The sequence below is a fragment of the Harpia harpyja genome, chromosome 4 (assembly GCF_026419915.1).
Source record: "Harpia harpyja isolate bHarHar1 chromosome 4, bHarHar1 primary haplotype, whole genome shotgun sequence".
NCBI classification, from domain to species: Eukaryota; Metazoa; Chordata; class Aves; order Accipitriformes; family Accipitridae; genus Harpia; species Harpia harpyja.
In genome coordinates, this window is record NC_068943.1 from 3,013,631 (window position 1) to 3,039,915 (window position 26,285).

The following is a 26,285-nucleotide window of genomic DNA, read 5'->3' on the forward strand; positions in this document are numbered from 1 at the left end:
TGCTCATGACACGGAGAAAAAACGTCTGAATGTCAGAGACGGCGCGGGGGGGGGGGGGGGGCAGAACCGGCTCTATCCCCAGCGCCCTTCTTCTGAGGTAATCCCGGCGGCAGGTCCCAGCCAAGAAGCCCCTGGAGCCGGCGGGCCGCTCGGGAGCTGAGGCAGCCTCGGGCTAACCCGGTGCGGGCCACCAGCCGGCCCTCGCCGATCGCCAGCCGCCCCTCACCGATCGCCAGCCGCCGGACTACAGCTCCCAGCAGCGCCGCTCTGCGCGGGAAGCGCGGCGCCGCCCGCCCCGCCCCGCTCCCCTCAGGCGCCGGGGACACACACACACACACGGTTCCCTGAGGAGGCGAGGCGGCGGCGGCGGCCCCGCGATCCGCCCCGCTCCCTTCCCGCCCGATGCAGCCGCGCTGAGGGGCGAGACTGCCCGGTGCCGCGGTGAGGGAAGGAGGAAGGCCCCGGCTGCGCTCCCTCCCGCGCCCCGGCCGTGTTTCTCCGTCGGGGGGAGGCGCCGTAAATGCGTGTCCTGTGGCCGCTCTGCGTCGCCCTGGGAGCCGTCGCGGCGGGCGCCGGCGGCCGGCCGAGCCCCGAGCGCAGCGCGGTATGGGGGCCCGGGCTGCGGGCGGAGGCTGCCCTCCCCGCTCGCTATTTTTACGTGCAGGCCGTGGACGCCGAAGGGCAGAGGTAAGCGCGGCTGGGCGGGGAGCGGCGGAGCTTTCTGCGGGCCCTTCCCCAGGCATCGGCACCCCCCCGGGGGTGCGTGGCTTTGCCCACGCTGGGCAGCCCCTTACGTATTTGCGGGCCCGGGGTCCAAACCGCAACGGGTGGATTTCTTGTGAGGGAGCGAAGCGACCACCACCACCCCCCCCCCCGCCGCCTTGAATCGCAGCCGTGCCCCCTCCTCGGCCAGGCCGACCTTCCCTGCCCGTGTCCCGGCTGAACGAGCCGCTGTCGCCTTTTAGGCAGAAATTTACTTGGGATTTTCCTGTAGAAACGGAGGGCTGAAGGCTCCCTGCGTGACTTTTTCTGTGTATCACTTAGAAAAAGCTTTTCAGGAGTATCAAATAACCGCACGAGGGGATGAGACAAGAGGATTAAAATGTTAAACGGCAAAACATGCGTATTAGTCCAACCAACAATTTATGATTTATTCTGCTTTGTCAAAACCTTAACAATACGTAATATGTATAATTTATGATACATGTGCTCAGGTGTCCTGCTTGTTTCCACAGTTAGGAACATCCATATTTCCCCTAAACACGTAGGCACAAGATCAGTAGAGTCATTTAGGAATTACTGTATAGACCATTAGGTAAACTTCATAGGAATGAAAGAGGTAAACTTAGTTTTCAGAGGATACTCGTGGCTTTCCATTTCTACAGGAAAGAAACCCTGACCATACAAGCTAGATGGGAGCTCAGAGTGCTCCGTCCAGGTTGTCCAGATTAGATGCACTGTGGCACGTGCAAGTCTGGAGGCTGCCAGTTCAGCTTGTCTTGAAGAGTAAATATTTCCTGCATTTAGTTGAACTGGCAGCTCTCTAGTATGTCTGGACAAGTTTCAGGAAAGGTGACCGGGCTGCTGGGCTGTAATCCGTTAGTCCACCCACTCCCACCACCTCCCTCTTTTTCCCAAGCTCTCCCTACGTATTTGGGACCGTGTTTAAAGAGGTGGAAGAAAGTTGGCAAATGTAGCATTTTGACTGTGCCAACTTTGTTAATACCTCTATGATATGTGATAACTTAATGATTTTCAAATTATTTTATTGGGTTTCATGGAGATTTTTCTATGATTGGTGTATGGTGAATTTTACCAAAATGTCGTAAGTACACAATGAATTACATGATCCCACTGTAATGTTTTTCCCCTACCAAGACACTGGCATTTGTAATATCTTTTTTTTCCCCTGTATGAGGTACCATAATGATTAAGAAGTTTAACTTCATTCTTTACTTCCTTAAATAATACCTGGAAAATAAAGTAATCTGGAAACATTTTGCTCCTGTATGTAAAATAACAGACTTATTAAGCTGCTAAAGTGAAGTTTGTTCTAGTGGTTTTTTATAGAATGATAGAATGGTTTGGGTCAGAAGGGTCCTTAAAGATCATCTAGTTCCAACCCCCCTGCCACGGGCAGGGACACCTTCCACTAGACCAGGTTGCTCAAACCCCCATCCAACCTGGCCTTGAACACTTTGAGGGATGGGGCAGCCACAACCTCTCTGGGCAACCTGTTCCAGTGCCTCACCACCCTCAGAGTAAAGAATTTCTTCCTTATATCCAATCCAAATCTACCCTCTTTCAGTTTAAAACCCTTGCCCCTTGTCCTGTCCGACAGGACAGGACACCAAGATATATCTGCCAAGATCCACTTATCTGCGTGCTCTCTACCTTCCCATCATTTTACACTTGAGCTACTACTAATCAAGATCTGTGCTGGATTTTTAAAGGTTCTCTGTTCCCATATAATCGAAGACCATATTTCCAACACCGTTCAACATGTAGAGCACCCAGTGATGTTGGAGGTGTGTTCATGAGCATCGGAGTGGAACCTTCTTGATACCTAATGCTTCTAACAGCATGAGACGTTTTAGGTAGCCTAACAAAATTCTCTTTGGAAAAATCGTGCCTTGCTTGTGAACATTAGGCTGTGTTTGTAAAGACCTGGTGTGGCTCAGTGAAGTCACTGGAAATCTGGCAACTTGAAAAGGAATGGATCGGACTAAGAAAGCTGTTGTGTGTTTCCTTTTTTGTTAAGCTCCCACTTATTCTCTGGGTAGGTTCACTTCATCACCGGGTGAAAATGCATTCCAGGTGAAGATCACTGCTCCTGATGAACAGTTCACTCGGGTTGGTGTGCAAGTATTAGACAGGAAAGATGGTTCCTTCCTTGTAAGGTATCGGATGTATGCAAGCTACAAAAACCTGAAGATAGAAGTCAAAACTGGAGATAAACATGTCGCAAAGTCTCCATATATTTTAAAAGGTAAGAAGCAGCACTACACACAGTTTTCCTATCATGGCTTCTTCTCACAAACTGTGTCCCTGAATGTCTTCTAGGATTAGCATAGGACTCTGCAGGACCTCAGTACTTCTCTGGACTATCAAATCCCATTGGAATTACGGATTCATTTTAAGTGTCCTGTGTGTACTATTCTAAATAATAAAAAGAAACAAATGCTGTGAAGTTGTTGCCTAGCAAATACATGTAGAGGGCTCACGCAGAAGCTGATGTAGCTTGGCATGACTTCACTGGAGTCAAAAAAAGTTCAAACGTGTCCAGTTAGAGTTGCTGAAGGTTTGGCGCTAAGCAATGAATGCTCAGTGCCTGACCCTCTTTTGTCATCTCAACAGCTCAGTATTGTGACTTTAAAAATAAAATAATAATTGTGTTCCTGATAGGACCTATTTACCATGAAAACTGTGACTGCCCTCAGGAGGAGAGCAGTGCGTGGCTGGAAGAGATGAACTGCCCTCAAATCATTCCACAGATTCAAAGAGACCTAGCAAATTTTCCCACAGTTGATCCAGATAAGATTGCAGAAGAAATTCCACAGAGGTTTGGACAAAGACAGAGTTTGTGTCACTACACCATCAAAGATAATGAGGTACGGAATAGGTTGATCTGAAGTCTGTACGGGGATTTGGTGGCAAGTCCTACAGCTAGGCTGTTGGGCTGTTCCCAGTTGAAAGGCTTCTTGTGGTCTGTTCTTTAAGAAACTTCCTTTGCTTGCTTCTCTGTCCTGGAATACTTTGCAGTTTGTGTATGAGCTCAGCAATATCTGTTCTACTTTGTAAAGTGCTTTTTGTCCCTGTTACAACTGAAGCACAGTGAAAGCAAATTACTTTCCAAGCAATCAACATGAGTACTGGGCATAGACCCAAGTCTCCTAAACGCTAATTCAGTTTCCTGTTCTCTGAGTAATATTGCTGTGGAGTGTTACGATTATCTAATTTGACATGCATCAATAAATTACGTTGTGCATAATTCTGAGGTAAAGAAATGCCACTTTTAGCTCCACTGAGGATCAGAGCTACAGTTCTTTTTAACAAAATGGTACTGACTTCAGTAGAGTTTCATATGGAAGTGAGAACAATGGAACACAACAGCAACAGGCAACCAGTTTCTGTTTCCATGAGACAGACCTAAAACATCTGCAAAAGCAAGCAAAGCTTGTCCTTTTTTTTTTTGGTCACTGTTCTGCGATGAGTTAGAGGGATGAGATTCTGAAGCTTCTTGGCTGATTCATAAATCTATACAGCCATACAATCTGTCTGACTAGTTACTAAGTGATTAAAAGAGCTCTAAATTGTGCCAGCCGTTCTCTGAAATGAAAACACCAGACCAGTAAAACCTGTGTTTATTTTCAGGTTTATATAAAGACGTATGGGGAACATGTTGGCTTCAGAATTTTCATGGATGCCATACTGCTTTCTTTGACAAGAAAAGTGAGTACATCTGTACAGTCATTTATTCTGTATGTCCTAATTTATAGAAGCCTGGGCTTAAAAAATATACTTCAGCGTATTTGTTGCTATTTCCATTGAAAAGCTCTTCTTGTTCTTTGATTAATAATGGAAAGGTCAGATGGATTTTCCTTGTTTGAAGTTGGCATGTTCTAGAATGCTATCTGATCAGCATATTTTTCCATAGACTAAACAAATCATCCTGTAGCATCTAATAGAAAGTTCTGTCTCCGCTAGTACATTTTACAGGATGACTCAAAAAAAAAAAAAAAATAGGGAATGTATATTGTTCCCCATTAAATTCCATATGTTGAAAACAAGACAGGAAGGGTTCAGAAAGAGTACCGAAAGCTCAACAGGTGGCGTGTGGGGAAACTCCCTTCATGTACAAGCAGAAAGCACCATGGGGACTAGGGAAACTTTGGAAAAAAACCGACATTATGTACATAGTGACAGTATATAGCAGGGCTGAAGTTTCAGCACACACAAATAAGTGATTATTACATAAAGAGAGTAGTAAGAGAAATATGAAGATACCCCAGTTAATATCTATTTTTTGACTGTAGAAAGACAAAGCACTTTGTCTTTTAAAAAGGAAAGAAGGAAGAGAGAGGAGCTACTGAAGTGTGGAGTTGTTCACCTAAAAAAATTCCTTAAAAATCTAATACAAAATATACACACTATGTCTAAGCAGCTGAAAGATAACTGGTATGAAACAACATGGATTTATCCTAAAAATAAGTCATAACTATATAATTTCTTTCTATAACAAGATAATAGACTTCCCATATGGATGTCCGGTATCTTAATTTTAGTTAGGCTTTTGAGCGTAAGTCTCACAAGTTTCTCATAAACAAGATAGGAAGACTTTGCCTAGAAGAAACTACTGTAACCTGCTTGGAAAGCCTTACTTGGAGAATAGTCGCCAGTGTTTCCAGAGGGGCGAAAGGCGTCCCAAATGTATTCTTCAGAGATTTGTCCTAGGTTCAGTCCCCGTTTAATAACTTAGTTATATTTTGACTGAGTGATGGACTGGAGAATATGCTTATTGAACTTTCAGATAACAAAAATGAAAGAACCTGCAAGCACTTCATGGTACAGCGCGATAAGTAAAGATTTTCTTAACAAGTAAGAGAATCTGTATGGAAAAATGGATAAAATAAAGTGACACGGGCTGGATAAGTCATTTAGTTCTGACACCTATTTAAAATAGGGAGTGAGTGGTTATTTTCTGCAGAAAAGTGTGAAGGTTACAGTATCACAAATTTAATGTGAGTCAACAGTGGCATGCTGTTGCGAAAAGCTAAACACACACATTAACAGCACAAACACATGAAAGAAATGTAACCTTTCCACTATACTCAGGATTAGTAATGGATCAGTTATGCTACTGTGTCTGTCGTTGGGTGTCACGCTTCAAGAAAGATTGTTCAATTACTGACATTGCACAGGAAAGTCGTAAGAATGACTAGACATACAAATGAAGATCCATTTAAGTGGGGATTGTTTCATCTAACAGTGTCTAAGGGAAGACATCAGTGTAGCCTTTAATTATCTAAAAGGTTGCTGTGTGGAAGATGGAAGTAAGCTGTTCTCGGTGCCGGTCATGTTGGACAAGGAATAATGGAATTAAATTGCATCAAAGTTATTTAGGCTAAATGTTGGAAAAGATTTGCAAACTCCAAAGACAGAAACTGTTTACAGATCTAGAAAACACAGTTTGTCTCATCCCCTTAAATACTTTAGGAATTTCTATTAAGACAGTGTCACTGAAAGACAATAGATCTACTGGGTTGGAGAAGAAGATTTAATCTGCTGAATGATTCTTCCATTGAGGATGTAGATAAAATACAATGTGTAGCTTTTCTATGTCCATTACAACCATTAGATGGCACTGTACTAATAAAGTTTAGTGCTGAAGATCAGAACGTGTAGCCAAACCCCCTTTGAAATGAAGGTACACAATAAAACCTTTTCTGTCTGTATACTGAAGACAAAAAGTACTGCTTTGGGTCTCTGCCTTTAGAATTTCTGGAGGTCTCTGCCAAAGGTTTTCCTGTGTCGACAAGGTAGAGATGAATATCTTCAGCCGTTTAGGAGGGTGTTTGATATTTGGCAAATTACAAATTTCTATCTCTGTCCATAAAGATAATTTAATCTAGAAACCTAATGAAACCTATCTGGGCCACAGAAGAATCCTGAAATGTTAGCCTCTGACCAGTCGTTCTGATCTGAAGAATAAAGGGGTTTGAGAGGAGAAATGCTTTGATGCATATATATGATTAGTCATCAGCAATATGTTTAAACTCTATTTTTATGTGTATATGTATATTTTTAATTTGAGAATTATTAACATTTATAAATGTTCTTTCTTCAGAGAAGATAATTTCTCATGTAGGTATTAAGATAGTTGATGATAACACTTGAGCAAAACGTCCTAATCACACACATACAACCATGATCTCTAAATTATCTGTTAGTAGTCAGGACAGAGATCTTGGAGTTATTCCAACAGTTTTCCACAAATGCCAGTATAATAATCACATGTTTGTAATAGTCAAATACCCAGTTAAGACTTATTAAGGAGGGAGGCAAAAACAAAAGAAAAAAAAAAGATTATGGCACAGTACAAAACCTGTGACATGCCTATCTTGTGAAAACGGTGCAGTTCTCATTTCACTTTCTCAAAAAGAACTACCCAGCAAGAAGGCTGTTGGGGCATGCAAAGACAAGCTAATTTGACTAGGATTCTTTTGCTTGGAAAGAGGCAGCTGAGGGTGATGTAGTGGAGATTTATATTTTTAAAAAATTAATGTCATGAAGAGGGTGAACTAAGAACAGATACGACATCAGTTCTGCACTGACATTATACATGCCTTCAGGGTTCTGTAAAACTCAACCATATGTTGCCTTCAGCTGTCCAGATTGAAACGTCCCGCCATTTTCAGTTTCTTCTCACAAGGCAGCTGGTCCATCCCTATCATAGTAGCTGCCTTTCTTTGTACCCTCTCTTACTTCGTTTGCAAATACCAGAACCACACACAGTGCTCAAGATGGAGGCACATCAAAGTTTCATATAGCAGCAAAATTATGCCCTCTGTCATGTTGTTACAACATTTCCTGGCTGTCAACAGTATTTCGCTTGCGTTTTGGCTGCGACGGTGGTTTCAGATATGGTTCCATACTACAAACTATTTTAAGTAAGTGAGGATGTTATGCTTAATAATTAACTCCAGCACTGACTAAACGTGGCCTTCCCATCATGGCTCTTCATTTCTGTTACTTCTCTTCTGTTGGATTTAAGTCATCATGCAAACATGGGGTAAATCGGTTCACTGATGTGATGCAAAACTAATTTACCCCCCAAAAGCAATTTTCCATACAGTCAACAAGGTGGTTCAGCTTACCTTGGAACTATACGATTGCTTACTAGATCCCAGTGCTAGCCTGGTACAAAGATTGTGTGGCCCATTATGTAAAGTATAACAAGAAACCATCCTCTAAACTGGGGTGTTCCTATCCTTTAAAAAAAAAAAGAGAGAACTTTATGTGACTTTGTGCAAATCTCTAAAAAAAAAATTACCTTGTAGGCTTTACTCTGTGGTCTCAGTACTTCTAACATGTTTTTAAACTTTCATGATTTATTATAAGTACATTAAGTATATTAGAGACCTGGCTATTTTTTCTCTTAGTGAGGTTGTTTTCAAAATACAAGATGCCAGCAGAAGAGTACTGCTTTGAATGAAAATGCATTTGTGCCTACTTTGCTTCTGTTTAGGTGAAAATGCCAGATGTAGAATTTTTTGTTAATCTGGGAGACTGGCCTCTGGAGAAAAGGAAGACCCCACAGAACCTGCACCCTATCTTCTCATGGTGTGGGTCCAGCGAGTCAAAAGACATTGTCATGCCAACATATGACTTAACAGACTCAGTTTTGGAGACTATGGGACGGTAAGAAATTGCTTAAAATTTTCACAAAATTCACAGTGAATGGTATTCCAAAAAGATATTTGTATTAACAGTATATTAACTGGTTTTATTTATTCATTGAGACATTGGCACCCTGTGGGTAGGCAATAACTGCGTAATCAATATCTTAACATTAACCAAGTTGTGTATTATATAACATAAATGACATACATTAAAATACTTAACCATTTATTTAAAAAATCAAAATTAATCTAAACATGGTCACTGAAAACAGCAGTTAGAGGGAATGTTTCAAGGGTAGGTATTTTGTTTGTTTGCTTTGTTCCCCCCCCCCCCCCCATGAACATGCTGGCAACTGGCCAGGTCTCTTTTTTCCTGATTTTCCGAGAATAGTTTTTCTGTACCTTTTAAAGCCCAGCGTAGCCAGAATTCTCAACCTAGGACCTACCATCTCCCACTTTGATTACTGATCATAACTCGCCTTGGTAACTGCTCTGTTGCTGTATCAAAACACTACAACACCAGCTTCTAAAATGATCTTTGTAATCCATTTTGAACCTGTTTATCATTTCACTGCATTTAGATCAGGGTCCTTCGTCTTTATTATCAAGACTTTTCCTAAATTTGCTTCCCGCTGCCCCCCCTAGTTTATGTGTTTTAATTTAGCAAAGTTTTTAAGGAAGTGAAATATGTTGTATTAAGCTAGTTAAGTTACCCTGCATCACCTTCATCTGTCTGTCAACCATGTCCACTTCTGATTACTTTTTTCCGTGACAACTGACAGGTACTCTTTCCACATGCCACGTTGTCGATGAACTGATGCTGTTGTGCCACAGGCCTGTGAACTTGATGTTCCTTATCTATTTTTATTGCTGCAAAATACCTACACGGGTGTGCTCATGACTGACTTACCTTCATCCTTGGTATTTGCCTGTTGGTACTGTAAGCTCTTCTAAGTAATTGCACTCAAAAAGATTTCCAGTAGGCTTCACTATTAAATCACTTCTTTCTCCTCCAGAGTCAGTCTGGATATGATGTCAGTTCAAGCAAATACTGGCCCATCATGGGAAGACAAGAATACCACAGCATTCTGGAGAGGGCGTGACAGCCGCAAAGAGAGGCTTGAACTTGTAAAACTCAGCAGAAAATATCCAGAGATCATAGATGCTGCTTTCACAAACTTCTTTTTTTTTAAACATGATGAAAGCCTCTATGGCCCCATTGTTAAGCACATTTCATTTTTTGATTTTTTTAAGGTAAGCTACTAACCATTTTTCACAGAACTAGGTTCTCAGTGTTTCCCATTATCAAATAACTTTGTATATATTATTGATAATAAAGTGATTATTAGTTTTTCAGCACAACACCAGTAACAAGCATGAACAGGCATCCCTCCAGTGGGATTAACTGCTATGTAGCTCTTACACTGAGGATAATAATGTTTGATTTACATCTAAAGGTTCTGTAGAACCTTGCGTAATCTATATAACTCCAAGTTCCTTTTTATTTCTTTTTCCTGATTCAGCGATCAGGACTACTAACATAACTAACATAGTGGGAAAATCAGTGGATGAAGTGGCACATCTACCCTCACATCCAAGGATGAGCGTCTAAGAATTTCCGGAGAACTTAACTGATGAAGAGGGCATCTCTGTGTTCCCTGCACTGTGATGAATTCCAAACTAAATAATAAAAGCTACTTAAACATTGATGCTTGCCTAGCCAATCCTACATTTCTCAATATCGGCAAGTCAGTAACCAGTGCCCTCAGAATAATATAACCTAACCAAGCTACCTGGATCTTCTGTTTGTTAATAACTTATGGTCATTTTCTTTCCAGTATAAATATCAAATTAATATTGATGGCACAGTGGCAGCATACAGATTGCCTTATCTACTAGCAGGAAACAGTGTGGTGCTCAAGCAAGACTCCATCTACTATGAGCATTTTTATAATGAGCTGCAGCCATGGAAACATTATATTCCATTTAAAGGTGACCTGAGTGATCTACTAGAAAAACTTCAGTGGGCAAAAGAGCATGATGAAGAGGTAAATATACATTTAGAATTACTCAGCAATGTTTCTAGGCAAAATAGAGCGAGCAAAAAGTGCATTTCTTTAAAACAAAAAAATCTATTAGGAGGACTTAAAAATTATTGTCATCAACTCTACAAATAAGAAAAATACTTTTGAAAAAATACATAACACTGCCCTTAATTTGAAATTTAAAACTTTGGAAAAATTAAGTGTATTTTGATAAGAATGCCTTACTTTTAAAATTAAGAATGCTTAAATAAAAATAAGTTATTCTAAACTGTCAACTCTATACTTAACTCCAGAATCAATACTGGCATCCTGAAATAACTACTGTTTTTTGAGAATTAAAAAAACCCTTTTATTTTCTTTGACAGGCAAAAAATATTGCAAAATCTGGACAAGAATTTGCAAGAAACAATCTCATGGGAGACCACATTTTTTGTTACTATTTCAAACTTTTCCAGGTTAGTATATATTTTTATCGGCTCCTACCACAAAAATAGAAATCCCACAGAAAGAATTCAGGGCAGCAGAGCTGCTGGAAGTTGGCCAGTCCAGTACTTGAAGCCACAAAGCGAGCAGCAGCCATTAGGAACTCCAGTTGGTTTACAAACACTGCATGCAGTTATATCCTCTGAAACCCCTTAAGATTATGCTGGCGCTTCTAAGAGCAGCAGTCAGATCCCATAAATCTTGATCTAATCTGCAAGAATATGTTGCCCACAACGATCAAAGAATTCCACATCAGACACATGCCCTGTGAACCACAGCTGCAAATATCTGTGCATTAGCACTGAGATACCGAAAGTCCAGCGAGGCACCCGCAGGGGCTCCTGTCGGCAGTTAAGAATCTGCTCACCCTGTCCATGATGCAGTGTGGAGCAACAGATTGTGTAGCCCCAGAGTTTTTACGGAATTACTCGGCTGAGTTGGTGCAGTATTTACAACTGGATGTACACGCTTAACAGGTTTATGAATTAACACCACCTTCCTCTTTTAAAACCAGGAATATGCCAGCTTGCAAGTGAGTGAGCCAAAAATCAGAGATGGGATGGAGAAAGTGCAGCAGCCTGATGATGACCTTTTTCCATGCACTTGCCACAGAAAAAAGGTACGGTACGTAGAGCGTTAAACGTAAAGTGCTGGATGTCTTCCCTTCTTATTCAGCCAGACTGGAACAGGCATTGCTCAAGAGCCCATGGTATTGGTTACCAGACCGTTAACGCCTATCGAACTTAGAAACATTTTTTAATGTATTTGCAGGACTAGACAGTTAAAAATTGAGTTTCCAATTAACTGAAAACTGTTTCTTCTTTCGTGACTGCAGGCCAAAGATGAACTCTGACAGAAGGAAATAAAATAATTTTTTTAATATTTACCTACATTCAGACTGTCATCGTAAGGAAAGAAGAAAAATTTGGGTTAAAATGCCAATGCATAATGTCAATGGATATTATGAAGATTACTGTATCATGATCTACATCTGGAAGAAAACCAAGCACCCCCTATGTCCTTTTTTATCATGCAGTGGTTGCAGAGCCTTGCTCAAAAACATTTTTATAATTTTTTTTTTTTAAATAAAAAACATGTTTGTATCAGTCATGTGTTACTGTCCTGAGATACACTGGAAATGCAGATACTTTTTACTCATGCTTGTTACACTGAGTCTATTCACAAGCATGTTCTGCAAAAAAGGGCAGGTAAGAATTTTAAATCTACTCCCCCACCCCATGTATCCAACCAAAGTCATCTTTTTCAGACCATGACTTTGTTCCTCCTGAGAGAATCGGTATTCTCAAAGACAATGATGTGGGGTTTATAATACATCTTTTTAACCTGAAGGGAAAACACAGTGCTATTGGACAGTTCAGGAATATTAGATAAAACTTTTAAGTTCCATATGATTTTTCACAGCTGCTTTGTCTGTGAAACTCAGTCTCTTTGGCAATACGAAAAGAATTAAGTAGCATTGAACAGTGACTACTGAAACTAAACCAAGCATTGTTTCAACAGTCTAGTCTTTTTAAAATAACCTGCTTTCCACTGATACTAAGCAATTCAACTATTACTTTTGAGCATATCAACATCATCTGAAAATGATCTATAGGTGAATTTAAAGTCACGTCTAAATTCATCAAATCCTAAAGTTAACGCACATGTTTCCAGTCCACAGTGAGGATTTATTTTCTCTGTAACACAGCCAGACAATTTAAAATCCATACAGCTCTTTTCTTTGCAAACATTTAGATGTGTGCTATGCTTATGAACATTACTAGTAGGCCATCAGCATTCTTGAGGCATCTTGTGAGAAACAACAGAAGAATATTGTATCATGTGATTAACATTTTTAACTTTCACCTGCCTATTATTTTTACTAGAGCAAAAGCAAGCCTAAGGAACAGTTTGTTTCATCATGTGGAAAACAATATATGGTACAATTTAACCATACTAGCCTACAGTCTTGAACAGATTTTTTTATACAAAATAAAGCTCTCCTATCTAAGCACCTTACCAAAACATCACAGAAACCCTCTCGGCTCACCAGGGCTGACCCGGCTTATGTTTACACAACAGCTCCTCGCAAGACCATGGGAGTGCCGGGGACAGCACCACGGCAGAGTAGCACAACCGATCTGGGCCAGCCTCGGGGACTGTGCTTGTGGAATTCTGCACAGCGGTAAGTGTTCATTTCAAACAAACAGCATCAGTAGTACACTCAGAAATGAAAGGCACCTAAAGATTTGCTGTTAAATAGATTTTTTTCCAGTATATTACTTCAAGTATTAGTCAAAAGCATTTACTTAGTGCTCTCCGTTACTAAGTGTTGTTTACAGTTATTTGCAGAGAAACACAGGAAACAGTGCTGCCATATTAAATATTTTGTAAATTTTTTCCTTCCTTTAAAAAGTTCTTTATTGTTTTGCATAATTTTTTTCATTCACACAAAAAAAGTTTTATTTGCATTTACACTCAGACCTCTGAAAACATCCATTTTAAAAAAATAACACCTCTCAGAAATAAACTAATCTGCCACATTTAGGAACAGCTAAATGAAGATACTGCAAATCATTCGTGCTCCAGTTCAATATTCTCTCTAAGCCAAGAAAAAACTTGGGCATTTATTTCTTCCATGATATCCTCTGTTGTCCGTCCTTTGACTGCCATCCCATGGTTTGCTTTACCAACCCAATGGATTTTCTTAGGGGCTTTCATTTTGCTTGCCACACCTTCTAGCAATCGCTATGGAGAAAATAAGAACGAAAAAGTTAGAGAATCTAACAACTGCTACAACTGTGCAACTCCTAGATGTCTCTTGCTTTGCCTGTGCAACACGTAATAGGCAGCTCTTAAAAACAAGATGGATCTGCGTGCACATTAAAAACACCTTGATAGAAAAGATGTGATGATAACTGTAGTCAGTAATGGAATTTGCTCAAAGGTTTGTCCTCACTCAAACATAGAAGAGCAGAAAATTAGAACTTCAAAAACTGCAAAGATCACAACTCCCTGCAGGCTCCTTCCCCACACTGACGAAGGAATCCACTTTGACTGCCAGGGGGTAGTACTAGCAATAAAATGACAGAACTTCTTAAGTCAGATTTGTCTACAGTGGCAGAGTAGCAATCCGATTCCCTAGAGACTGGCTTTGACTCCATTCAACTTTCTCAGCAAACAGATCTCAGAACCAGCTCAGAAAGCCTTAATGGTTTCCCCTTTAAGAGGGCACTCCAAGGATCTGCTGGTTGCTAGCCTGACTTATTTTTATGACGACAACTCACGAAAGCATTATGAACTCCTCAGAAACTGTCCAAGCATGGAAAATGCCAATTGCACGCACCCCCAAATTCAAGCTGAACTGTTCAAGAACAACAGATACCTATTTGCAAGAAAACAAGGCAGAAAACCACTGTATTCTCATCTCTGCACACCTGTTCTTCATCTCTACAAAAATACCGATTTCTACCACAGAAGTCTGACTTGCGGATAAAGCTGCTTTGCTAGAAGAATTTGTCATCAAAATGTGACGAATGTGAAATTGGTAGCACAGCAGTGTTTGCGTTCTGTAACCTGAAATGGTTAAAACAGAATAGCAAATAACTCGCTCCTTCCATAGGCCGCTTTTAATTTGTACAATCCTATCAAAAAAGACATTACATTTAAATCGGCAGTATTTTAGTGGCCCAAAGATGAGTTTGCTAAAGTGTATGATTAAGCACGATGCAGAAGTTGTAAGCAGCGAAAGAAAGCACCACCAGGCTTCCTCATGTCCGATGAAGTCTCCTACCCAAGGCTTCCTTCTGAAGATACATATATATTTAGAGAAGGCTGTCAATCAAAGTCACAGCTGTGTATACCAGTGCAGACATCACTCAGACTCGTTCCTATTCCTCCATACTGCCCCTTCATAGCAGGATTTACAAGGGTACTCACTTTTTCACACATTTCATCTGCTGATCCCGAGACAAACAGCACTGGACACCGGATGAATAATAAATCTTCATCCCGTAGCTTGGACTGAAGTTTTGGTCGATGCAACGGGTAAGATAAACATATTAGACCTTGAATGAAGTCGTCATCATCATCCTGGCTAAGCTGACGTATCACAGAGGCAGCAGCTCGTGAGCCCATGGAACGGCCTTTCTCGCATGTTAAAATAAAGGAAAAAAGGGTATCTGCTTCTGCTGTCACCTCACCTACATTCTGTTCGAGTAAACAACTCCTAAAAACAATCCAACTGAGTGTATTTCAGCGTACCACTAGTACAAAATGCCAGGGATGCTTTTATTCATCTACTCCACGAAAAATATTAATCCTAATTTCAACATTTTCTGCTAAAATATTTGCCTGGTTATATTATGATTTCACATCCCCATTTAGAAAAGAAGGGGGGGGGGGGAGAAAACATAAACAGAGAGGGATCCTTTGCAATACTGGAAGAACAACAGCCCATCCTGGGGGCAGGGGGAAGAGAGGGACAGGTCCTATGCTCCAGAGCCTTGAAATTCGAAATAGCAATGCTGTTATTATCTTGGATAATTTTTTTCATGCAACCTTAATCTGCTCAAATTAAAAACAAAGTTTTATGCGCCTTGCTCCCAAAACAAACCCAGCAGGTGTTAATGCATACCTCAAACTTGAGCCTAGAAGTAAAAGTAGAAGGGGGAAAAAAAACCAAACAAAGTGTGAACATGTAGCATGAGGTCAGCCAGTAAAAGCAAGGGGATATCAAAATATCTCCTCAAAGAGGAGGCACATGAGTTGACAATGCTCTGTAATTGAGTGTTGGAAGTGGCCGATTCCAGTGGGATTAACTTGCATCAGCGCAGATTTGGTTTCACTTAGTCAGAGAACATTCAGAGTTTCCCGTATCAAGTTACTCCTAATCGCACCCATCTACTTCCCTTTTCACATAACAGATCAGATTTTTTTTATCTACCACTCGGTTTTATCTACCAAAACCTGTTTGGGGAAAATGCTTTTCCATTTACCAGTAACCAGAACTCTTCAAGACCTGCAGTTAAAAAGCACACATGGATTATCACAGATCTCATGCCCTGTCACTTACAAGTGACAAGGAAGTTTTCTCCCAAAGTACCTGGAAAACAAGGTCTATTGCTCTTTCCTTCCTCCTTCTGGAGGAAGATCTATGGCATCACGAGGAGGGCGAACAGGTCTAGACAGCTGTGCTCCCAAGAGAATCCGATGAAAGCGGCAGGCTGGGTGTTCCCATTTGCGACCCGAGCAGCAGTGCCACTGGAGAGCGGAGCTGCACACCCGTCCTGCAGAGCCACAGGCTACAGGGCTGGTCGCATTCAGACACCGAAATGCAGATCTCTAAGTGGGCTTAGCACCTACGTTCCCACAGCAGTCAGTGGACTGCTAATCAATTAATGAAGGTCACAGAGCATTCAACTGTCAGCAGATAGCTGAATTGCTCTCCCTAGGCAATACTGACTAGCGCGAGTTTATTCCACTTGCTCCCATGTTAGACTGCAAGCTTTCAGTGCCCACCTCAAACTGAAACCTGTCATCCACATCTGTTCGTTTACTTCTTACCAAAGTGGGATAGACTTCAAAAATGGAGTAATTACAGACTGCTATCATTAGAGGCAGTATAAGAGAGAAAATTATAGATAATAAAAACAATACCTGCAAGGAAGACACCCGAAAGTTTATAATCATCAGAAAGCTTTAAGTATTCCTAAAGAAATAAGATAAAGAGAAGCATTACAAGTCAGAATTAAGACAGCTGGGAGGCTGGGGATTTTTTTGTTTATAGCTACCAAACACAAGATGGGAAGCTCTTTCAGTACTGCAGGTTAAACATAAGAACAGATACATACAAGTTGCTCTCTTGTTTTTTCACACAAATGATTTCATAACATTTTGCAGCAACAACATAATGAACACAAGCAATTTCACATTAGCTCTCAGCAAAATACCAGATGCCCTATCAAGTTACCAAAACATTAAAGATTACTGTGTATCAACTTAGTTATAGTGACAGACAGCTGCACTCTTAGCCCATCAAAAGACAAAACAAGTTAGCAAAAATGCCCTTCACTGAGGTCACACATTCCCAACGAAAAGTTTAAGACAGTTACATCTGACAGAAGAGATAAAATTCAGCAATGAACTTTTCAGTCTTGAGGAGATAACTGATCAGATGCTATCTTAGCAGAGGCCTTTACATTACCTTTACACAGCAGCATATTAACATAAACTCACAACATTATGCTTCAAAAAAGAATGGAGAACAGATCCACATTAAAGCTAGCAAAGTCTAACTTCAAATTAATGTACATATAATCACAATAACATCATACAAATTAATTCCTTAAGAACTGGGCTTATTTCCCCTATAAAAATGTCTGATGCTCAATGCAAAGTGCTCAAGCTACCTTCACATGCTCCAGTAAAAGTAGCTAGATAATCAGGAGAAAATTTTCACTCCTTCCTACACACTCCAGAACAGGAAGATACTCTAAGCTGATACTATTATAACAAAAGGTTACTCATTTTAACAAAACCTAGGTACATAAGAACATCTTAAATAATGTAGCAGCAGCAGAAAGAGATAAACACAGGCATATAACAGTTTAAACTGATTCTGAAATCAAAGACCGTTTTGGTTCCAGGGCTCTCGTGCTACTCCCAAACTCTTTTCTTCAACTCCTCCTGCGACCCAGAGTCCCCTACTCTTTCCCCAAAGTCTTGTTCTCCCAGCTGCCAGAGACCCAGCACAATTCTCAGGTCAGCTGCTTTCCTCTCAAAACCACTCCCAAAGCTGTATCCCTTAATCACCCTCCCCTCACCAAGCCCTCCCAGAACACCTACCTCTTGTTTCCATCCTAAATACTTTCATTTTTTCAAGCTGTAAGTTTTCCCACAAAACACCCTTGCTTTCTTCACATCCTTCTCTCAAGCTTTTCTTTCTCTCCCTGAACTCAAACCCACATACTTGCTGCAGCTGTTCCAGCTACTGCCCATATAAAAATTGCTCCTGCTGTTTCTGTTCACAGACAGTGCTCCATTTCACTAACCGTCACTTCTAATTTTCCCACTGTTGCTTGACTAATCCGCGGTCACAATTTAAGAAACCCAGAAGAAGACATCCACGGATCTAAGCTTTGGCAGAATTTGGTCACTTCTTACCACAACTGTTTTGAAGGCCTTAGTCCTATAGGCAATGTTAAGGCCTTTACAAGTAAACCGCAGGCACAGAACTCCATGGGATGCAAGATAAGCTGCCAAAGACACTAAATGAGGGAAATTCATATCTCCTCCAGCTCCATGGGTAAGAATCACTCCATATGTTGATTTCTTCTTTGGGACAGAAAAGATAGCATCAAGGTATTTGTTTCCAAAAGGTATTTTCACTTTAACCTAGAAATGAAACAAAAAACAATATAATAAAAAAAAAGTAAAGAAAGAAAGCATTTTCCCAGTCCACACCGTATGATGAAGAAAAATCAGACAATTAAGAAAGAAACCAAAACTGCATGTCCACTTTTATTCCTTCTGTTTAAGAGTACTAAATGAGTAACTCTACCTCTGGCTCAAAGATTTTCCATGCAATAATGGGCAAGTCACCTCATTGCTCCACACCTTATTTTCTTCATTAGAAAATGAAGCGTCCCCAGCTTCAAAGGATGCTTCAAGGCATAAACTGATATGCTTCTTACCTTCTCTATATATCTATATCTAGCTATTTAAGAGCTAAGTGCCATAATTGACTTGAATATTAAGTCTTCCACAGTAAGAAAAATTAACTCTTCTGTAAGGCTTGTTCCCCAGGGCTCGGTGTTGGGGCCGGTTCCGTTTAATATCTTTATCAATGATCTAGACGAGGGGATCGAGTGCACCCTCAGCAAGTTTGCGGATGACACCAAGTTGGGCGGGAGGGTTGATCTGCTGGAGGGTAGGAAGGCTCTACAGAGGGATCTGGACAGGCTGGATCGATGGGCCGAGGCCAATCGTATGAGGTTCAACAAGGCTCAGTGCCGGGTCCTGCACTTGGGTCACAACAACCCCACGCAGCGCTACAGGCTTGGGGAAGAGTGGCTGGAAAGCTGCCCGGTGGGAAAGGACCTGGGGGTGCTGGTCGACAGCCGGCTGGATATGAGCCAGCAGTGTGCCCAGGTGGCCAAGAAGGCCAACGGCATCCTGGCCTGTATCAGAAATGGTGCGGCCAGCAGGAGCAGGGAGGTGATCGTCCCCTGTACTGGGCACTGGTGAGGCCGCACCTCGAGTCCTGTGTTCAGTTTTGGGCCCCTCACTACAAGACAGACATGGAGGTGCTGGAGCGTGTCCAGAGAAGGGCAACCGAGCTGGTGAGGGGCCTGGAGCACAAGTCTGATGAGGAGCGGCTGAGGGAACTGGGGCTGTTTATTCTGGAGAAGAGGAAGCTGAGGGGAGACCTTATCGCTCTCTACAACTGCCTGAAAGGAGGCTGTGGTGAGGTGGGTGCTGGTCTCTTCTGTCAGGTGGCTGGAGATAGGATGAGAGGAAATGGCCTCAAGTTGCACCAGGGGAGGTTTAGGTTGGATATTAGGAAAAATTTCTTTACTGAAAGGGTTGTCAGACATTGGAACAGGCTGCCCAGGGAAGTGGTTGAGTCAGCATCCCTGGAGGTAATCAAAAAGCGCGTAGACAAGGCAGTCCAGAACATGGTTTAGTGGGCATGGTTGACGGTTGGACTCGATCTTGAAGGTCTATTTCCAACCTAAATGATTCTATGACCTAAAAATAAGTAAGAAATATGAACTCTTCTATAATTACAGTCTCCTATAGTGGAAAAAGTATTTTTATCTCCCATCTGTCACAGACATTATTAAAATAAAAGAATTAAGGAAGCCCCTAAACATTTATTACGACCAAATTACTTTGGGTCAGTAGAGCCATATGGAGTATATAGTATTAAGAGAAGCCCATGCTGGCAGCAACTGTCTAATCTTGTAGCTGCAGGATCCACATACAAGCGTGATTACATAGCAGAAAGACCAAAACGGAGTATTACGTAAAATGGATTTGAATACACTAGTTTTAGATATTACGCGCAACTATAAGAAAAAAAAAACCCCACAGGAACGACTTTTTTCATGAAGTGACGGCAGATGTCACGAGATACGCATTTCACGTATGTCTCTAATCGATATAGCCGACGTTGAGCTGGAGCCGCTGCCTCCACAGCCCCTGCCCAGCTGAAGCGAGCGGGGGATGCCAGACAGGGGACGGCAGCCACAGAGCGGCCGGAGCCGCCTCAGTGCAGACAGCCGGCCAGAGGGAGGCTCAGCCGGACCCACAGCCGCCTTCGCACCTCTCCCGGACGGCCCCCTCCCCGCCTCCGGCGGCTCCTCACAGGGGAACGGCTGCCGCCGCGGCACCTCACGCACCCAGGAGCAAAAAGAGCGGGCTGAGGGGAGAACGGCGGCCATACCTCTGCCTGCCCGCTCATGGCGCTGCCGGCCCCGTGACGTCACGCGAGCGACAGCCCTCCGCTTGAGGAAACGTCCCCGGAGGAGGGCCGGGGGGCGGGGTTTGCTGGCTGCCGCGGTGTTTGATTGGCCCACAGGGGCGCGGGGCCCCGCCCCGAAGTGCGGAGCGAAGCGGGCGGCCTGAGCGGGGGCTTCAGGGCGAGAAAATGGCGGCGGCGGCTGTGGTAGTGGGCGGGGTTGGGGGGGCGGTTCGCAGCCGGCTCGGTCTGGGCTACCGGTACCGGCAGGTGTTGGGTGAAGGCGGGAATTTTGAGCGGGGATTGGGTTGAGCCGTGTGGGGAGGCGGCGGGAGGCACCTCTGAAGTCGGCCTCAGAGGCCGCGTCCGGGCAGCGGCGGGCGGGTGGGGGGAAGCGTCGGCAGCGCCCGAACCTCCCCGGCTTCTCCCCAGTGGCGCGGTTAAGTGCTGCTGTCAGTTGGGTGTGCGGGGAGACAGCAGGCGGTTTCTCTGGCACACCGGGTCTGCGTGGGGTTCACGGACAGAGGAGCGAGCCTGCGTGGCCCAGCATCCCCCGGGCCGTGCTTTACTGCACAATAATAAAACCTAGTGTGTTCCAAACACAGCCTTCAGCTGAGGGACAGCAGCACCGATATTCTACAACAGCGCTTGCGGTATTTATATACCAGCTGTTCCACAGATAGGTCAAAAGAATTTTTTCTAAAAGCCCCTGTGGCAAGGTATTTAGTCAGAGATCACGTTTTCTTCCACTATCAGCGTATTAGACTCGTATAAATTAGGATACTCTATTACTTAGCTGATTGAGGATGCCATCACCGAGCGGAACTTTGTTTTTTCTCGTGTTCACCTGCTGGAAAATAAGCACACGTGCTGGCTTGCGCTCCAAGCGCCTCGCTGTCGCTCTGCCGGCTGGATATTGTCAAGCGCTGGCATCCAAATACCGCAGCCTTCCGAAAAGCGAACCTGGCAGGCCAGCTCGGATGTACCCACCCAAATTCCCAGCCCAGGCATTGTTATCATAAAATGTAAGTGTTAAGGGCAGAAGCGGAGAAGTTCAGCTGTAATCGAGCTGAAAAAGACAGGGAGCGTTATTTGTCTAAACTACTACCTTGCCTAAAAAATGTTGAGCTAAAGTGAGATGCGGAAGCATAAAGCTGAGTGAAAGGCGCCGGTGCAGCCTGCGTGAGTTGTACGCCTTTCGCTGGGAGCCGGACTGCGGACGGTGTTGAGGCAGCGGCTCCTTGAGCCGTAGCTCACATTTGGGGAGTCCAGCAGGCAAGGGGAAAACAAATGCTTCAGAGTAATACCAGATTGACTTATCTTGGGTGGAGATCACACTATTCCAATTAATACTTAACGCCAATTAAGCCTTTATAAATGAGATGCTTAGCAAAAGAGAGGATTTGTTACCCTGAAGCAGTTACAACCCCAGCCCCAATTCAGACCACGGGAATGCAAGGAAGAAGAAAGAGAGTTCAGAAAAACTTCATATTAATTTTCTAGTTTTTTCTTCTTCATTGCTTTCTTTCCTATAATTAATGGATGCTTACCTGCTCTGGCATAGTTTATATTTTTGGTGGTGTTCTGCTTCTTTCTGGGTCTGATTTTTGAATTCTCTCTTTTGTTTTTTTAAATTATAGTGGCCCAAGTATTGCTAATATGTCAAAGGCTAGGAACTTTAGATATAAAAATACATATTAGATTCCAACTCATGGGTATATTTTTTATGATGGATAAATTCTGGTGTTATGAATTTCTGCATATGTAATCTGTTGATTTAAGTGTGAAGGAGTTGGGCTTTTTTATTTTGCAACATGAGGCAACTCGGATATCTAGCAACTCAAAATTAGGTTTCTGTGGTTTTAGGGGGACATTTAAGTAGATCTGGTTGATTTTCAAGTGTGCTGAGTAACTCTTCTGAAATCCAGAAGTATCCACTGCCAGGAGTCATTAAAAATCATAATGCTTTTCTTTACATGCTCAGATACGAATTAAGACGCTAAGTTTAAGCTCCTGCCTCTGAAAATACTGATCATAAATATTTTCTGAACTTCTGAATTAATGTTTTTAATTAAACATCTAAGAAAACATGATTTCTTGAGATGCATGGCATAATTTTATAACTTCAACCTTACATCACTCTTGGAAGTAGAATGTTATTCTGGAAACAATATATCGTGCATAATAATCTAAATTTGTCATAAATTATTAAAATTATGAAAGGTACGTGATCTGACATGTCTCAACAAGAATATATGTTGTGTGTTTTAATAACCTATACACTGCTGTAAGCACCTCTGACAGATTTGATACGCCAAAGACAGCTGGGTTTGAAGAAACAGTGGCTGTTTATCAAAGAATGACATTATCCCCAATCTAAACTTGGGACCTGTTAACTTTCAGTAGCACATCAGACAATCCCTGTTCTTTTCCTTGGATTATAAATACAGCTTTTCATACCAGAGACTTAGATTTATACGCAATAGGAACAACAGAGATGACCTTTCCCACTAATCTTGTGTCAGAACAGATTTGTTTAGGAAAATGTATAAAAATAATTATAAAAGCATAAAGTAATACAGGTTTTTTCCTGTATTTCAGTGCAAAATAACTAAAGGCTGAAGGGCATGGAGATCAGAAACAGACAATTTTTTTTCTTTTCTTAAACTTTTTAATAAAAGACCATCAAAATTTGTTTTGTTTTGTTTTAGGCTGGAGACATACATATTTGTTTTAAAAGTTCAGCTCTGACTCTAAATTAGAAACTTGTCTTTTGACCAAGACCCTTCATTTTTAATTTTCCTGAGGATGTGGATACACAGCAACATGTGCACGTGTTGTGTGCACAGGTATCAAAAGCACCTTTACTAATTTTCTGAAAGCGATCACCAAGCTATTATTTGATAGCCAGTATAGTTTCCTGAGTTAAAAAGTAGTGATATCCATAACGCTGGCTAATTTTTAACTATTGTATCATACTTCTTGAGGGTCTGAAAAGATTTTGAGGTCCTCTGTGAAAGAAGTGATGGGCAGGCGATAAGCAGCACCACTATAGCATGCAGAAAACCACAGGATTTTAGCGTGGCGTGTGTAAATCCCCATGTCTTCGTGATGAGCTGGAGAACTTGGCTGTTTGCATTGGATGACTTTCTCCAGGAAGGGTGAAGGAGCAAGCCAGATGCTCGCATTCTGCAGATACAGACGTCGACCGCCAGCGAGGTCAGAAACTCTTGGCTGTAGCTTCCCTTGGGACCTTAGGCTAGTCAGAAGGTGAATTACTCAAACCAAGCTGAAACCATTTCTATTAGTGGTAATTCTGTCATTCAGTCTGATAAAATGTATTTATTAGGGGATCTGTTCATTTGACATTGATAACAGTGTTGTTGTTTTATTATTCTAGCTTTTCCTGTGGCCTCGGCTTTCTCGCTGTGTCCGTCCATCATTAATCAGCCTGTTCAGACTGCAATATATCAGTAACACGCTTACTGTAATGTGTATTTGTTAGATACTGATTTTTATGAAACTATGACATGTACAAAGAACTGGTGTCTTTTGTAGCGTTATATCGGTCACAACTCTGGGAGCACAGATAACATCAGGTAACAAATGTGCAATGCACAAAAACTTTCCCTTTCAAACTGCACGAGGGTCTTTGGGAACATTTCTGGCTTTGTAATTGTGGTGCTAAATGGAAGGTCCTTGCTTTAATTAAGGAAGGTGTCATCATAACGTGTGCTTCTGGATGGCAACTTTTGGATGCTATACATTTCTCAGGGTCTTTGTTAGGGATTTTGTATTCCCTCATTGTTCTGGATAAATGCAACTGCTTTTGTTTTCCAGTGGCAGCTGTTACAATTCATTCGTGTGCTGGGACTGCACGGGGGACTGCTGGCAGGAGGTCGCTCTGGCTGTTCTCTCCCCTTGGCTAATGGTGAACTGACCCGGCCAGGAGCCAGTGGAACAAACCTTTCTGCTCCCGCTGCTGCAAGGAAAGAATTAATAGTTTTGGCATGTTCGTACAATCTTTGAGTGCTGAACTCAATTCCGTGTATGGTTTCACTCTGAAGGTTCACTCTGTTTCTATCTTTTGCTTCTTCAAAAGATTAGCATGGTTAGGGATGATAAAGAACTTTATTGCCGCTGCTAGGATTACCATTATTGTGAACATTGTGTTAAGATCTGAGACTCTTTAACATTTAATTCTCAGTCTAAAACTGATACCCTCTGCAGTCATGTTATCAGTCATCCAAGTGAGTGAGTTACCTGGAGATTATTGCTATTTATAAACACAGTGTTACAGCCCCTAAATACAGGAACTCAGTACATTTTGCATCTTGTTGCAAGCTCCTAGGCCATTTTCACTTCCATTAATACATTGATTCATTCTAAGATGCAGAAAATGACATTGCACCTCTCTTTACCTTTAACTTACACAGATTCACACAAATTAGAACATGAAGGCCTTTGTTTATCCATAAGTTGTCAGAGCATGGGCAACTGCAGAGTAACCCTGAGGCTCTGCAGATGTCTGTCGTACCTTCCTCAGTTAGCATTCCTCCAGGTCATTTCTTTCATTTATGCAGATGTTTGCTTTCTAACCGTGTTCTCCAAAGCATTCCAGCAATCCCGCTCAGCCTCACATTACCTGTACGTTTAAGAAGTACATTATCTACTCTGTAATCCAAGATATTTCTAGACATAGTGAGTTTCAGAAAGGAGCACATGGAACTCTCTTTGATTTATTCTTCTGTTCCAATAGAATACCACTGGCATCACTGAGAAGTGTTTTCTGGCCTTGCACATGTGCTGTTGGAAGTTCAATTTACGTTACAGTTCTCTAGTCCGACGGAAGCAGTGGCAAAGTTCACTAAAGCCAACATCTGCTGCTGCTCACAAAATCTGCTACACTGGGATAGGAGGAAAAATAATTTGGTTTGACACAATTTAGCAAATCCATTCTGGATACCGTTCATCTTTAAGTAGGTTTCAGTGTACACAAAGAGTGTGTATCTGCTTTAATAGTGCCTAGGAACTGAAGTTAAACTGAAAGGTCTGATTATTGGCTTCTCCTTATTTTCCTCTTTTAACTTACACATTGTCATGAATTTACATATGTAACAGAACCTAGTTTGCTACCAGCTATACACTTTTGAATATAAATATCCATACACACATGCATGCTAAAAGTGTTAGCAAGCAAGGAAACAAGTCTGTAAATGTCTGAGGACTGACGGATGTGGCCATGGGTGGCCCCAGGCAGAATTTTTAAAAGTACTGGTACTGCTCAGAGCCATCTTCTAGCTCACAGTGTGCCCAAAGGACAGTTCAGACATCACCTAACTGTGCTCAATGAGTCTTAGCTGGGGGAACGCTTACATGGCTATTGCCAGCTATTTTAAATCCTCCTGGTGCCATGCAAAGCTACGCTCACTGCTCTGCAAACTAGTGAATTCATCTGGGCGCGTGTGCTCCATGTATCAGTGCTTTCAGGAGTTAGCATCTTGCTGCACTTGGTAATCCAAGTAGGTGGGCATTCTTGAAGTCTTGCATTTGGTGCCATAGCTAAAACAAATCTGAGCATATCTGGAGAGATGACATTTGTCGTGGGACTCAAGTATCTTTGGCACAAATCTCTTTATTTACAAGACCTGCTCCTCTGAGCGCAGGAGGAATCAACTGTAGAGAGATGATGTCCTGCCTTACGGCCCGCCTGTGTTCCCCCAGCCTTGTCGCTAGCTGAAAAGCCTTTCCTTTACCCTTTTCTTGGGTCCTTGTAGCCATACTCTCTCAACTGAGCAGAAGCTCCCCACTTTCTGTTTCTGTATACTGTATTTTTTTCCATCATCTCAGCTGTCCTATATTCACCCTCCTTTCTTTTCCTCAGTCTCCCTC

General features: G+C 42.2%; 3 protein-coding genes across 4 annotated transcripts in view; 1 reads left to right on the forward strand and 2 right to left on the reverse strand.

Annotated features, from left to right (window-relative positions):
* Positions 1-26,285, reverse strand: part of ERCC5 (ERCC excision repair 5, endonuclease) — a 103,845-nt gene that overhangs the window by 38,562 nt on the left and 38,998 nt on the right. The gene's annotated exons all lie outside the window — the stretch shown is intronic.
* On the forward strand, positions 325-12,038 carry POGLUT2 (protein O-glucosyltransferase 2). Its single transcript, XM_052785680.1, has 10 exons — positions 325-687; positions 2,784-2,989; positions 3,406-3,611; positions 4,375-4,452; positions 8,249-8,421; positions 9,419-9,656; positions 10,241-10,450; positions 10,813-10,902; positions 11,445-11,549; positions 11,766-12,038. The coding sequence occupies exons 1-10, from the start codon at positions 521-523 to the stop codon at positions 11,781-11,783; spliced, it is 1,491 nt and encodes a 496-aa protein (XP_052641640.1). The 5' UTR covers positions 325-520; the 3' UTR covers positions 11,784-12,038.
* TEX30 (testis expressed 30) lies at positions 12,247-20,428 on the reverse strand. Of its 2 annotated transcripts, none has more exons than XM_052785687.1 (5): positions 20,379-20,428; positions 18,095-18,325; positions 16,589-16,640; positions 14,870-15,075; positions 12,247-13,678 (listed from the first exon to the last, which is right to left on the reverse strand). In XM_052785687.1, the coding sequence occupies exons 1-5, from the start codon at positions 20,394-20,396 to the stop codon at positions 13,505-13,507; spliced, it is 681 nt and encodes a 226-aa protein (XP_052641647.1). In that variant the 5' UTR covers positions 20,397-20,428; the 3' UTR covers positions 12,247-13,504. The 2 variants fall into 2 exon arrangements, with proteins under 2 accessions (XP_052641647.1, XP_052641646.1); XM_052785686.1 differs by having other exon boundaries at positions 14,870-15,111.